The sequence below is a fragment of the Polyodon spathula genome, chromosome 15 (assembly GCF_017654505.1).
Source record: "Polyodon spathula isolate WHYD16114869_AA chromosome 15, ASM1765450v1, whole genome shotgun sequence".
Lineage (NCBI taxonomy): Eukaryota > Metazoa > Chordata > Actinopteri > Acipenseriformes > Polyodontidae > Polyodon > Polyodon spathula.
Window position 1 is genome coordinate 21,453,130 of NC_054548.1, and position 15,395 is coordinate 21,468,524.

The 15,395-nt window shown below is 33.4% G+C and overlaps 1 protein-coding gene across 2 annotated transcripts; it reads left to right on the forward strand.

Annotated features, from left to right (window-relative positions):
• Positions 1-357: 357 nt before the first annotated feature.
• On the forward strand, positions 358-13,895 carry LOC121327525 (B- and T-lymphocyte attenuator-like). Of its 2 annotated transcripts, XM_041271594.1 has the most exons (6): positions 358-526; positions 7,061-7,387; positions 8,538-8,588; positions 9,591-9,719; positions 10,184-10,224; positions 10,846-13,895. In XM_041271594.1, the coding sequence occupies exons 1-6, from the start codon at positions 457-459 to the stop codon at positions 11,227-11,229; spliced, it is 1,002 nt and encodes a 333-aa protein (XP_041127528.1). In that variant the 5' UTR covers positions 358-456; the 3' UTR covers positions 11,230-13,895. The 2 variants fall into 2 exon arrangements, with proteins under 2 accessions (XP_041127528.1, XP_041127529.1); XM_041271595.1 differs by lacking the exon at positions 8,538-8,588.
• The last annotated feature ends 1,500 nt before the right edge of the window (positions 13,896-15,395 follow it).

The following is a 15,395-nucleotide window of genomic DNA, read 5'->3' on the forward strand; positions in this document are numbered from 1 at the left end:
TTTGTTTACTAAGTGCTCTGTATTATGAATACATATGGCAACACATATATTTGAATAAAGCTAAAGACTGTAAAAAGAGAGCTCAGTCAATATTTACAGTATGTTTTTTAATTGTGATGCCCTATTTGTGGTTCGGTAATATATTCAGTGCCTGTTCAAAGGAAAGTGTCATACGGTCAGCTGTTTATTACTACTCATCTAAAGAAATGCCACTGAAAACTATGCAGAGGAAGGGTTCTGCAAAGAGGATGTAAAACCACAGCTTACTTTGAGCATGGGAAGTAATCTGACGTAAACACATGTAGAAAGCACTCAGTATTTGCAGAACATTTTGTGGCTTTTCCTCATTTGATGCGCTAGTCATGCCAACACGCATTTCTGATTTGATCTCAATGAGTGTACACCTATCTGTCGCTTCAGCTTTCACAACTGCACATGGAGGACCTGTGAGCAGCAATGTGGCTACAAGAAAGAAGGGTTGATCTAGCCTATTTTCTATTTCTTATTCTTTGTATAGAAGTCAAGGGTAAGTGGTACAATTTATTAAGAGAGACTAAATAAGATTTAAGTTTAAATATTGTGTAACTGGGGGCGGGCAGAGGTTGTATTATTGATGTTTCTAGCATGGCTATACCCTTTTAGTAAATACTGTATTATCCATGACTATAAAACACTGAATACTTGTAAATTACAAAAATATATTTACTCAATGGCAAACATTGAGAGTTGTAGTTTATAATCAAGAGTAGGTAGTAAAATAACTGCTATATTGTGTTTGAGGTTCTGACTTCAGGTGTTCATAAATAAATATAATAATAATAATAATAATAATAATAATAATAATAATAATTTTTAATTACTACAATGTCTTTCCACAAGCATATTACTGATTAAAAAAAACCATTACTGAACATATTTACCACTCCGTCTGTTCACTCTGAAAGGAAAGTTGATCAACACTGAATAGATAAATATCTGTAAATAAATGTAAGAAAAAATACATTTAAATGAAATGTTTTAGAACTCTGGTCATTCGACTAATATTAGACATTGCTGAGTTCTTAAATGACCAAAATAGAGGAACTGTGGGATTAATGGATGAACATGAACAACCTTAGAGGTACCGTCAGATTTTATAAAGTAAATCAAATAAGCACCACAACTACCATATTGTAATTTATTGGGATTGCAGAGTTTTCACTCATGTTTAGACAAGCATGTGAAGAACATTTCATTTTGTTAAGGTTATTCACGCTCATCCATTAAGCCATTATCCAAGTAGATACAATGTCTACATTTTCATGCCGTCATCAATGTGCTGATTTACTTTCTTCTGGTTTGGAAATTTCATTACAGTGAGGACAACATTTAAACATCATAAACACCCTAAAAATACACTATAGTGGGCTTCAGCTATCTATTTCATATCTTCATTGAGTCAACAAAATGCGATTACCTGTGGCTGCTTACAATACAAAAGTGTTCAAATAATGTACATTTATTTGACATTCAGATAAGAGTAAGGTAAGACAGGAAGAGATAGACAAAAAAGGGAAGCATTTCATATTTAAAATATATTCAGTGATACAATGTAATCCAACAAATACTGAATTAAACTATATTACACTGATGATGGCAGAACGTTTGTCTAAAGAATCAAGCAGTTATCACATTAATCCTGGATTGCCTTACCTAAAACAGTATTATAGAACAAGATTAGTGCTGTTTGGAATCGGTGTCTGCAGTTAACCATCCTTTTTTTTTTTAACAAATTTTTTAATTTGCCAGTTTTATAAAAAAAAAAAAAAAAAGGGATTTAAAGTTGCAAACCAAGAGTGATGAAATGAGCAAGTAAATGTTATTGATAATTTAGGTTTTATCTAGAGGCGCAAGAAGCAAAGGTACATTTTCTATGAGGAATACAGTAATTATTAAGATATAAAACTAGCATGAACAGAACAATTGTCATTTTTGTTCTGAGCAAATTTCTTACCATTCTCTGAAAATAATCTTTACCCTTTCAAAGTCTGGAAGTGTGTTTGGGTGTGGGTGCATGTTATTGGAAATAGCTGCTTGAAAACAAGTAATGGGACAAATATGGGTTTGAACCTGAAAGTTAGGTGGGCTTTTTTGTTTTTACATCTCTTATATTGTTTGTTTTTCTGTACTGTATGGTATTTCCACTTTGTAAAAATGTTCCTTCTTTGTATCTTATTTTTTTAGATGGCTTTTCAGTTTCTAGTTTTGGTATCTGACTCATATACTGGATGAGGTGTGGGTTATTTATGCTGGATCAGGTGTGGGTTATATACATGTGTTTCCATTCCTCCAATTTATATGCAGGAGTCAATTCTCATGAGCACGCAAGCATGTTAATGTCTGGATTTCATTTCCCAATAGCTACCAACACAGTGAGAGCATCATAAGAACAACTTTTGTGAAGTGCACTTCTATGTGTTCTCTCAGTTCTTGAAGTTCTACTTAAGTTCTTGAATGTTTAATGTAGTCTTGACATGTCTGTGGATATTTGTAATACTATACACTGCAAAACCATAAGGAGATCACATGCACATATTAATGGATATGTGCATGGCTGCTTTACATGTATACATATTTTGCTGCTTGCAAAGAACAGTTTCTTTGAATCTTCAGTAATTCCGTTCTTTAATAAAATAAAGACTTTACCCCATTAGACACCCAGGAAGACTTTTTTTGTAAAGAAATAAATAAAATGCTTGTGGAGAATATCAAGGGGTTTTTGGAAAACACAAATTAAAAGTACTACTGTCATCAGGAAATACCCTCAAGGACAGCTTAAGCAGCCTTTTAAAGTAAATACAATAGGGAATAGCATTTTAATGCAGTACGCATTTCCCATATGTGTTACTGTATTCTTTCTTAATTTGCAAATGATACATTTTACTGTGTGGACTATTATTTTTTAACAGAAAAAAGAAAAAAATGTCTTGAGCAAACTCAGTGCTCTGATTGGTTAGATCTCATGACCTAATTTCCATGTCATTGCCACCTGACAGTGATGTTAAATGCACAGAATCCAGACTGGCTGTTTGTGTGACACTTCGCAATGTGTTGAATGCGCTGAGCTTACTCTCACAGGGCATGCTGTATTGCACATTGACAGCACAGCTTATTAAGTGTTATTGCTTATCAGTCTTGTTCTTAACTCTGTCTGTAATAACTAGATTCACTATCACCACTCCATAGGATTATTTAAGGCTTATTATCTAAAATACTTGGTTCTATAAATACTTGATTTGCAGAGGGCGCTAGCTACTGTAAAATTAGCATATTGTGTGCTGTTTTGTGTATTTTATGTTGGTTTTGGTTCTTACACTGATCCAACCATACTCTCTTCATTTAGGCATTGGTTGCATTAACTACCGGAAAACTTCAAATAATTGCCAGGTCTCAAATAATCACCGGTCTCCAATACGCGCCAGATCTGCTGGCAAATATAGTAAATAAACGCTGGAGGCATTTAATTGAAGTTTTACTGTATTTACATTTTACGTTGAATTCACACTACATGCCTAGCAACCTTGAATCACTGTAGCGCTATTAAAAGTAGCCCAGCTGTACTATTAATTTTAAAGACTGCGGACTCAATAGAACTAAAGTAATAGCACCTGAAAGCATTAAAATTCTGAATGATTTTTTGCTAGTTTCATTAAAAAAAAAAAAAAAAAAAGTATTTCTCAGGAAATGTACCTTTTCACTTAGTTCAGAATAGTAGAAACATCATTATTGCTGCCAGATGACAAATATGTTCATAATTGCTTTTCCTGGCAAACTTTCTATAATTTTTTTTTCTTATTTATTTCCTGTAATAAGACAGAAAACCCCCATATGTGTGGCATGACTTAAAATGTGTTTTGCATGAAAGCTTCTCTATTGTTTAAAACAAGTCAGTCCTAAAATGTCCAGTTTCATTTAAATAGAAGGTTGTGTGTCTTGAGTTGTGTCACAGCACAGATTATTGAACTGTATATAGATTCTTATCATGCAAATCAGGTAAACCTAGCAATCCAAGAATACACTGGGGTCAGACAGCATATTTACTGTAAATTTACCAGGTGTGAATGCGTGGGGGTAAAATCTTTAAAGGGACCTATCCTTATCCGGGAAATAAAATACAAACCCCACATGAAAGTAGATAAAGAAAGTTGTTTTTGTCTTTTGGTTTGGGAAAGTCTGATAACAGTCAAACCGATAGGAAACACTGCAATAGTTCAGTCACCGAGTAGTCTGTTACTCTTCCTCTCATTTACATGTCTGTTTCCTGCAGCCTCAACAACTACCTGTAACACATACTGCAGCAGTAAAAATATTTCCTATATTCAGCATAGGAAAAGCGTTTACATATCATAGAACAAAAATACGCTGGCAGGGTGTGCTTTAGAATTCGTAATAGGAATTTGATCTCTTTTCTGTTCAGACTCTCACTCTGAAAAAATTACAGATGTTGTGGTAGTGTTCTAGTAAATTAAAACAAAAAAACTAAAAAAAAAAAACAACTGCAATGCATTTCCCTGGCTCACAAATAGTTAATTTATATGTCAATATTGCCTTATAAAATATTTGAAAATCCCAATTGTATAATTTAGTGAACCCACCAGAACTATTTTTATTAACATAGAAAATTGCTCTTGCAGTCAGTTATTTAACACAGCATATTTTAGACGAATCATAAGACTATAGTACATAGTAAAATGCTTAGACTCGGACTACGTGTTTATAGCCTTACTAAACAACCATGCTACAATCAAATACAAAACCTTTACAAAAATAAACAGTAATGTGAAAACCCTGTATCACTCATGTAACACACTGGCTAGAGCACAGCCCACCTTCATTCAATGTAATATTCTCACACTACCACTTTCAGTATGTATTAATCTGCTTTTATTGAGAAGAGTGGTCACAATTGTATGAATCATGTTATATCTGGAGTAGCCAATATAGTGCAGCTAAGGTATTTTATTTTAAAAGTAATGCTAGAGTACAAATACCAGCAAGGTTCATGTTTATCAGACCAACATTTCCGTGTTCCAAGAATTCTTGTAATCTATTTTACAATCACATATCAATAAATATGCTATTCTAGATAATAACTAAATTAAAACATTTTATAAAGATTGGATTATCTTTTGTTGCTGTATTTCACTTAATTGATTGCTGAATAACCTCATATAATCCCTTTCAGTATTAGTTGATCCAGGTTGGAATTATAGAAACACAGGTCATATTTAACTTTTAAAGTTTGTATTAAACAGATGTTTGTAACATATCTGTATTAAATGGGTTTGTTAATAGTATTCACAATGGAGGATACTAACAGAGCCACGAAAAACAAGTGAGCTAAAAATAAACCCATTTCCTGGCCTGGATTGAATTTATCCCAGCATGTAAGGAGGCTAACGAAGATAGATGAATACCCCGGGTCACTATTTTAGTAACTGCATTTTCCAGAGGACTGAGACCTTGCAAATACCTTGTCAGTATTTAAAGAGGAGAGTACGATCCACAAATCAACTACAGACCCACACGTTTAACTTATATACCCTGCAAACTGCTGGAAGCAATATACTATATTAAAAGATTAAGCTTGAAGAGTATCTCAGCAATATTAATAGGGAGTGCGTGTGATATATTTGAATTATATTTTCAGAAAGCAGCATGAAAGATTGATACATATGTTGAATTCAGCTGGCATACGTGGAAGAACACATATACTACTGGTTAAAAAACAGAAAGCAGAGAACAGTAAAGAGGTGTTAAATAAGGCTCGTATGAAATGCTTACTTGGGTTCCACAAGAGTTAGTGTTAGGACCCTTACTGTTCCTTGCTGATGTTAATAACTCGGATCAAGACAAGAACTGCAAGGTTGTTAAATTTGCAAATGGCAATTATCTGTAACTGGGCAAACTTGTGGACAATTAAATTTAAGGAATGTAAAATACTGGGGATCGTTTGTGTGGTTGTGTGCGCCCAGATTAAAATCATTATAGAATAAGCTCTTATTCTCGTTCCCAGTTTTTCCATTTTGAACCATTTTAAATTGCAGTCCCAACCACAACTTTTTATCTAGCAAAGTCGTAATAAGAAAGACATTACACAGTTAAAAAATTGAGATGGTGTGTTATATTTAACAGCAGTAAAGTATAATACAAAACATAATACAAGCTCATACAATGACAAAAAATCCATTGCATGCATTTGGGTGAAATGCCTAGATTGGCCACAGTTCATGTTACAAAGATATTAGGTTTTTAAGTGTGGTTTGAGTCAACCCAACACGGTTCATTTAGAATAGTTTGAGCCAGCACACCAATTTATTTTAAGATTGAGAGCAACTGAGGAAAGACATAAACACTGTAACCCTAAAGACCACTCACAACAGGAAACTGCAAAACAGAAATGTTCCAAACCTGCAGCTTGTAGAATATTTGGTAACACTTTACACAAAGTGTAAACTACTGTTTATATAGTAGTTACTTAGTAAATACATGTGTACTAACACATAATTACAATATTATTATGCATAGTTACGATGTACTTAATGTGTAAATCTTTTTGCACAATATAACCCTATCCCTTTTCTGATACAATTGTGTACACACGTATATTGTGCAAAAAGATTTAAAACATTAAGTACATTGTAACTATGCCTAATAACATTACAATTACAAAACAAATATATTTATTACATAAAAACATATAGAATGGAAGGAACCTAAGGCAAATTAAATAAAACCATAGTTACAAACACATGGAGGGTGTAGATAAATCTGAAATGTCAGGAGTCAAAACATTGTTTTAGGAGAAGCACCTCAAGCAAACATAAGTTTAATCTCCAGAACAGAGTTTAAATAAAACAGCTCAGTTGTTGACAATACAATTGTAAATTCCAGTGGCTGTAATCACCCAGTGAAGACAGAAGCCAAAAAAATAAAATGCAAATGTTATATACTGAAAGTTTATGTAGTATCAGTAACAGATATATGATACAAGTGCATTTTTTTCATTTGTAATTTTTAGGAGAAAACGCTTCATGTTCCCTTGAAGTTCGTTTGCCCCGAAATATTGCATTCAATGTTTCTGTTTTGAAAACTTTGACAATAAACTGCACAGTAAACTACTGTGAAGAAGAACCTGAAGTGACATGGTGTAAAATACTTGGGAATGACTGCAAACCACTGAATGCAACAGTTGAAACTTCTTGGACTCAAACAAGCATCCATTCAGCTGTCTCTTCCCTCACTTTCTTCAATATCTCCTTCAATGACAGCGGACAGTATCGATGTAAGGCTGTCGATGTCCGGGGGATTAGCAGTGTGGGGCATTCTATTACTGTTAATGTCGCAGGTGAGTTTTCAAAAGATCTTTCAGATAATTTTAAAAAATGTAATAAAAAGTATGCATGATGCTATCATTCTACTGTACAGAATGTTCTTGCTATAACCTTTTCCATTAAAGGTAAGTAATACACACATGATGATGTACACGGCACATGTAGAAAGTTGTATTCACACTTCCACTGTAGAGCTTCATATAGTTGTTAAAATATAACACACCCAAGAAGTGGGTCTATTAGAAGCTGATAATTAGAAGCTGATAATTATAAAAACACTTTGATATTTATTACAGTGTTCTTGACTATTGTTGGTAACTTAAACCGTCTAGATCAGTTTCAATAATAATAATAATAATAATAATAATAATAATAATAATAATAATAATAATAATAATAATAATAATAAATGAATCCATTAATACACACACTGAGATAACTCATGAGTTAAAGCTTTGTGAACAGGGTCCACTGGTGTACATCTACATATATATACATCTCTTGGGTTCAATTCCTAGCACTGTTCTTTAACTGAAAACAAAAACTAACTCCGTTTGGAGTACTGACTAAACAGTAGTCTATTTTTAACCTGACTAACCAACTGGGCAGCTACTCTGCTCTCCGATAATACAAAGAATACATGTTACACAAAACAACAAGCACATTAAGCAAAAGGTTTTTTCTTTCTATTTTTGGCTGAACACCTTCACAACCGGGCTTCTCAATCTGCAGCCCAGAATGCAAAAACTGCGGGTTTTTTACACCCTACAAAATCATACAGTTGGCTGATTAGGCCAACTGCCAAAATAATTGAACAATTCTCACAATTAACCAACAAATAATCACAATTAAGGTTTTTCAGCCCATGGCCTTCTCTTTGCTGCTTATCTCAAAATATACATAAACAGCAACAGAGCTAAGAAAATAACACTGTTTAGATAAGATAATAAAAGTATATTTTAGCATTTCCTTGCAGTGCACTCTGGACAGCAGACTAAAGACTACAACATTCAATTGTTTAAATGAATGTACCATTGTCTCCCTGCATCTGAATACATTTTTTTCTCTTGATCTTGTGGATTCAAGAATTAGGATTCCTCTTTCAAAATTTGATTTTAATACCTTGGTGTAATATACAACACTTACAGTAGTTTTCTTTGTCAGTCTGCTTTTCAGAGGAAGAAAACTTGCCCACACCGAACATGACCATATCAGGTATGATTTCTGATCCTTACCGAGTTAAATTTACATTAAATTGTGTGGGGATTTTAGTGAAAAAAGAGGTAACACTGTACATTTTGTCTCTAATTACTGTGTATTTACATAGCAGTTACTTAGTAAATACATGTGCACTTACACATTATTACAATGTTATTATGCATAGTCTACGATGGATTGGCGTCCCATCCAGGGTGTAGACCTGCCTTGCGCAATGTGTCTGCCAGGTTAGGCTCCGGCTCACAGCGACCCTCTATAGGATTAAGTGGTTACAGATAATGGATGGATGAATGGATTATGCATAGTTACAATGTACTTAACGTGTACATCTGTTTGCAGAATATATGTAAGTACACAACTGTGTCAGACAAAGAGTTAGGGTTAGTGGGTTTAGGGTTAGGTTTAGACTTATGGTTAGGGTTAGGGTTGTAACTATGCATAATAACATTGTAGTTATGTGTAAGTACACATGTATTTACTAAGTAACTACTATGTAAAAACACAATAATTAGAGACACAATGTAAAGTGTTACAAAAAACAAAACAAAACAAAACAACAACAAAAAAAAAAACAGCAAATGTCCATGTCAATCAACCACATTTAGGGCTGAAAAGAAAAAAAAGACAAAATTGCAAAACTGACAAAAAAAAAAAAAAAAAAAAAAAATCAATACTGTAAAATCTCTTATCCATAAAATCAATTTGTTCAGATAATTATATTATTCTTACTGTCCTATTTGAATCATTTGAACAGTGCTGGTATTCAGATCTATATACTTCATTTAAAATCTTACTCACAGTATAAAAAGCAACCCCGGTACCAAGTGTTCATTTAAGATCTGTCTTTTTGAAATCAGATGCAGTCAGACACCTATGCTAATTGTATTGTGAACCAATCCCCATTTGGAAACTACTTACAACCTAACTGCCTTGTTACAATATTATGAACCTTGCCATCCGAAAACATTAATGCTGAATTCTTCATGAATTTCTCTTTAGGAGACCCGGAGATAAAGCCTCCCCTGAAAAATGATAGTTGGCTGACATATATTTATATATGTGCGGGAGTGCTTATCCTGATAATAATTGTGGTGTTAATCTCATTTTTTTGCATACAAGGACACAGAGGTAAGTGACATTCTACATAAACCTGTGTCCTTATAACAACGCTTATTGAAAGGTTGATGTACACAGGCAAACATTAAGTTATAAAACACCAACTTACTTATACATATTAAAATATATTACACATTGAAGTGTAAAATAGTGAAATAATTCTGTAATATTAAAGGGACAGTTCTGTTTCACCTCAGCCCTTTTGTCAGTTATTGCCGTCAGAATTTGAAATAATTTAGTATGTTATCACACTTTTTTTTTCATTTTTTTGTCCCATACTGTTTGTCTTGATGTCTTGATGAACTGTGAAAGTACATTTGAATTCAGTTTGAATTTATAAGAGATTATATTCAGATCCAGTGCAGAAAAGGGCTACCGAGATGTTACTAGATAGGATATTTGTGGAAAATGACAATATATATATATATATTTTAATCATAAAGAGGATAATCTTCAAAATTTATTTTTTTATTTAGTGAGGCCCAAATCAAAAGAAGCCATGCAGAAAAATCAGAAGGTGAGAGTTTTTTTTTTTTTTTTCTTTCAGCTATACTTTTAGTTTTACTTTAGAGCAAGCAACTATGATCAACACAAGCAAAGCATCCTGTTGTAAACTTGTCTGGATGTTACTGTCTCTCTGCACTAAATTCAACAGATAGCACTTAATTGCTAATAATTATGTTTCTGAATAATGTCTTTTAAAGCAGAAAAGGTCATTGACTTCTTAGATATTGAGAATAAAAAATACACATTTCCTACTTTTTTGAAATTCATGACATGTACAGTACATCTGACTAAAACATTTCACACGTATAACCAAATTAGAATAATGGAACAGCTCTGAACAGTTTTATTATTTTGTATTTTTTATCTAGTAAATGTTTATCTTCCAGTGATATAAAATCACCCAAGGTTTCCTTTACATATATATATATATATATATATATATATATATATATATATATATATATATATATATATATATATATATATATATATAGTTGGGCTAATTTGCCCTCCTCTGCCCATTTTGAAATCCTGTAAGTAAGCACTTCTTTATGGGAGCTCCAAAAGTGACTTTATATACTGTATTCAAATCAACATGGATTTCACAATTTTTTTGCTTTGATTTTCATAGCATAAAACGTCTAAAGCCTCTCGCCAGTCCAGCACAGCTGCAAGTTTACCCAGTCTCCCCAGTGATCGTATTAAACCCGCTGGTCTTGCCAAGGAGACAGTCTATGACAATGATCACCACTCCAGAACTTCTAGATGTAAGACATCTTCTAGTAGGGGTCGAGCTACCAACGCAAATGAATCTGCCCCGGTGGCCATCGTGGTCAATCCCCCCGATATCTATTACAACCTGGAGGTTGAGGATGAAAATTGTCCCATCGTGTATGCCGCTCTGAGACATGCCTATAACAAAGAAGAAGGCAGTCAGCATGTGCGTCTATCTGCAGCATCTGAGGAACAGACAGAGTATGCTGCTATACGAGTCAGAGATGAATTCAGGACATAAGACAACGTTTGATTACATGAATTTACTAAAAGGATCACAATGGACTGCAGCTTGAAATAAATCAAAATCTACTTTCTCTTAAATGATCTTGTGAACTGAAATCTAAGGCTGCAATGCCAGTTTTTACATTTGTTTGGATGGTGCTATGAAGCCAAACGAAAGGCGATACCAGTAATTATGGAGCCTTAAACACACAAAACAGTTTCAACCCAGGTACCATTTTGATCAGCCACATGGTAACAATTGTCTAATTGGTGATTGTAAAAGGCATTCTGGTGACACTAGTTCATTGTTTCAATTCTTTTGTTGATTTCTTTTTTTTTAGCATTGCTGTATCTCTTACGATTGATTGTTTAATGTTATGGATGAATAATTCAAGAATGTTTGAAAACACAAATTAAACTATGGTACACTTACAGACAACTTAAACAACAGCAGCTGAAATAGTTGGCAGCCCACCCTTTGCAGCTGCTTCTACAACAGCAAGGGATGTAATAATTTAACTTTAAAATGTACTGGTATGTACCTTCTCTGTTCATCATCTAATCTTTACGATTATAAATTGACAATCTCTGTAAAGGTACAGTAGACACAGTGCATGGCATACAGTAAGTAGACACCAAGAAAATGCCCTCCTTCCTCCATATGCATGTGAATGACAGGGGTTGAGGCAGTGTTTATTCTTAATAATGACAACCACATTTTCAATCTGAGAACCTGTCCTCAAAGAAAACAGCAATTAAGAAACAGAGAAGTGGTCCAGTATAACTTAGATTGAGTAGAACCACAGTCTGTTTTTACAAAGACCTCAAACAGCTTCATAGTGACCAAAGCTAGAGTCCTGTGGGACCCTACAGTTAGCAGGCTGTATGTATGTTTGTTAGTGAATAGTTACTGTTTCACAACTGATGCCACATCAAAATGACTCCTCTCTTCTAGTGAAAGCTGTTTAACCTGCAGCTTCTCTTTATACAGTCCACATTAGTGTGTGTTTTATATAAATTATCCAGTATTAGATTTCATATTATTTACATTTTAAAGGACAATCTACACCACTGAGAATGATATTATATGTTTGTATTAAATGTTTATGAATAGTCATACCACATGCTTCATAAGAAATACATCTTTCATAGATATATTTAATGGGTCATTTTCACATCAAAGTATTTGCAAAATTCTGTAAATTGCTTTCAACGCAGTACATTTTAAAAAATACATATATTCACAGATATGATGTTCCATTAATTTAATACAGACTTTGTTCATTTAATCTTATTGCCTATCTGTGTTATTCATTAAAACACTACTTACAGTGTTGAGATGAAATCTGAAAGAGCTCTGGGGTATGTGATTTCCCCAAAACTATATTATAATTGCAAGTATCTATCCTCCCAATGGATGATACCTCCAGTCCCAAGATCATCTTGTTTTCAGGAGAAATACCTGTAACATACTCTACCCTTATATTGCCAGTACATTACTATGAAGAAAACCTGGCATAGCCATTTGTGTCACCAAACTAAACTAAAAGTGAACCTTTTCTTGGAACAAACAATATAATGTGCCCCTGCAGATCTATATGAATGAAGGGAATTTACAACGTATATGGAAAATCTGAAAAATTATTTTGCAGATGTTATTCTGAAGGGATTTTCCCTAATAAGCTCATTCCACTCATCTCACTCCCCAAACTGAATGCATAAAGCCCCTGTTTCCAGTGCTTGGTGAGGCTTGGTAAAGCTTATTACTTATTCAAAGATTTACAGGTTAGAAGCTTTACACAGAATTTAATATCTATATACTGTGTGTACTGGTACCTGTAACAGGGCATCCCCTGTTATAATGCAACTCTTCATAGCGTGGAACAGGTCATTAAGCACTATGGGTGTGGTTCACAATTTCCCCACAGAAAGTTAACTTTCAGCTGCATTATTTCTAGCTCAACATGTATGGCCCCAGCTACATTGTTATAATACATTGCATATTCATAAAGAAAGTAGATCAAAAATACATACATGTCACTAATGAGTTGGAAGAAGTGGCATATATTTACTAGGATTTTGATCAGAACTCCCTGTTGTTTTTAATTCAGCATATTGGTTTGTTATTGAATAAATGTTCAGTGCTTCAGAAAAATCACTATCTTTCCCTATACTCTTTCCTTCCCACACTCTCTATCCCTGCCAGAACTGCATGTAGAGATGAGTGGCGTGAGAACAATCAGTGGAGTCTTCCTTTACTGATAACTAGCCTTGTCTTTGAGTTTTTGAATACCATAGATTGGTATTACAGATGGTGGCAACAACACCAAGCTTCCTGGGTTTTTAAACTTAAATCCTTTTGCCTTAGAGGATTAAATTCTCTCAGTCAGGAGAAGTGTGGGCTAACAAAATCAGTTGAATTTGAATAGCCCACCGGACTGGATGTTTCGTTTCTATGTAACGCGTGTTTATCACCAGGCTGATTCTATAATGTATTTGTTATATAACTGAGACCATTGAAATGTAATTAATAATGTTCTACTGCTGATCTTATTGTAAGACAGGAGATTCTTTGAAATTGTAAACAATTGTAAATATTTAGCTTGATTGGTAAAAGAATGTCACATGCAATGTATAACCACTGTGCTCCAATTTTACTAACACACATGTTAATAATAAAACTATAGCTGATGTAAAATATATATAATATATATATATATATATATATATATATATATATATATATATATATATATATATATACTGTATATAATATGACTTTATATTATTGGAAAATGTGACAAAAACAGTATTATCAAATTGACGTATAATAGTTTAATTACATTAGTTATAACATGTTGTGGTTCAGGGTAACGCGGTGTTACAGTGGTTAGTGTTTAGTCAGACTACTTCTTATCCACACTAATGGAACCGGTTTAAAGAGGGGTGAGAGTTCTTGTATGGTCGTTTCTTTTTTCTATTACTGTTATGTATGAAAACCTGACCCCATTGGTATGACAAAACATATATGGACTGGGGTAACCCATTGGTCACAATACAACATATATATATATATATATATATATATATATATATATATATAATATATATATATATTTATATATTATAGGATATATTTATCATGTAATGGCACCCAGTCATTTCTTTAGGCAGCTTTAAAGTCTATTTTAATTATTTTTCCACTACTAGATTTATGTGAAACGAAAAGCAAATTACCAAAGGAAGTGCTATTGAATGTGTAAACCTCAGTTACCACATGTGTAGCACACAAACAATGTTAACAATGACCTTGGTGCACAATTGCATAAAGTGGAAAGAATCACACAACAGTGGAAAGATCTAGTAGCAGTGTAACAACATTTCCAATATATAGTCATTCCATTAGTTAGCCAAACGTACACTTTAATCAAACCTAGGGAATACAAATGTGAAGCCTAGGGCTCATTGTTTTCGGTTTTTATTTTTGATCACATGATGTCCCTTTTTTTCTAGCTGACTCTGTTTAATTAAACTCTTGGAAAAGTGTTGATTAAGAAACAAGTTCACTTTAGTTTTTTTCTCCCATAACTTGATTGAGTCTGTGATTATGTTTCATTTATAATGTAAAAACAACCAAAACAAAGGCAGCTCTTATTTTTAATTCAAACCAAACGCAAACAGTGAGTGAAGTTAAATTGATTAAATTAAACTATTATTTGCAAAACAGGTTCTAACATTTTTGTCATTAAGATTTCTGACTCAGGAAAAGCAATTTAACTGAACTTGTTTTCTGTGTTCGGTTCGAATTAAAAATGGCTCATAGTCTCATTCAAGTTACGGGAGAAACAGTTCCACAATTAATTAAGAAACTGAGTCAGCTCAATATGACTTAAAATGGACATCACGTGACCAAAAATAAAAACTAAACAAAGAGCCATATGCTGTATTCACGCCATCATGCACATAAACACCGTCTTCCATTGAACACAAAATAAACAATTATTACTTCACCAGTACTGGCTCTCAAATCCTTCCTGTATATCTCCTTCCACACTGTTCTGTTTTTGAGTTAATGTATTTTTATGGCTTTCTGACACCACAATCCTCTGCTGCCTACTTTATCCCCTATTACTCAGTAGCAGCGTCTTTATGTATACCATTGTATATGTAGAGAACTCCTTG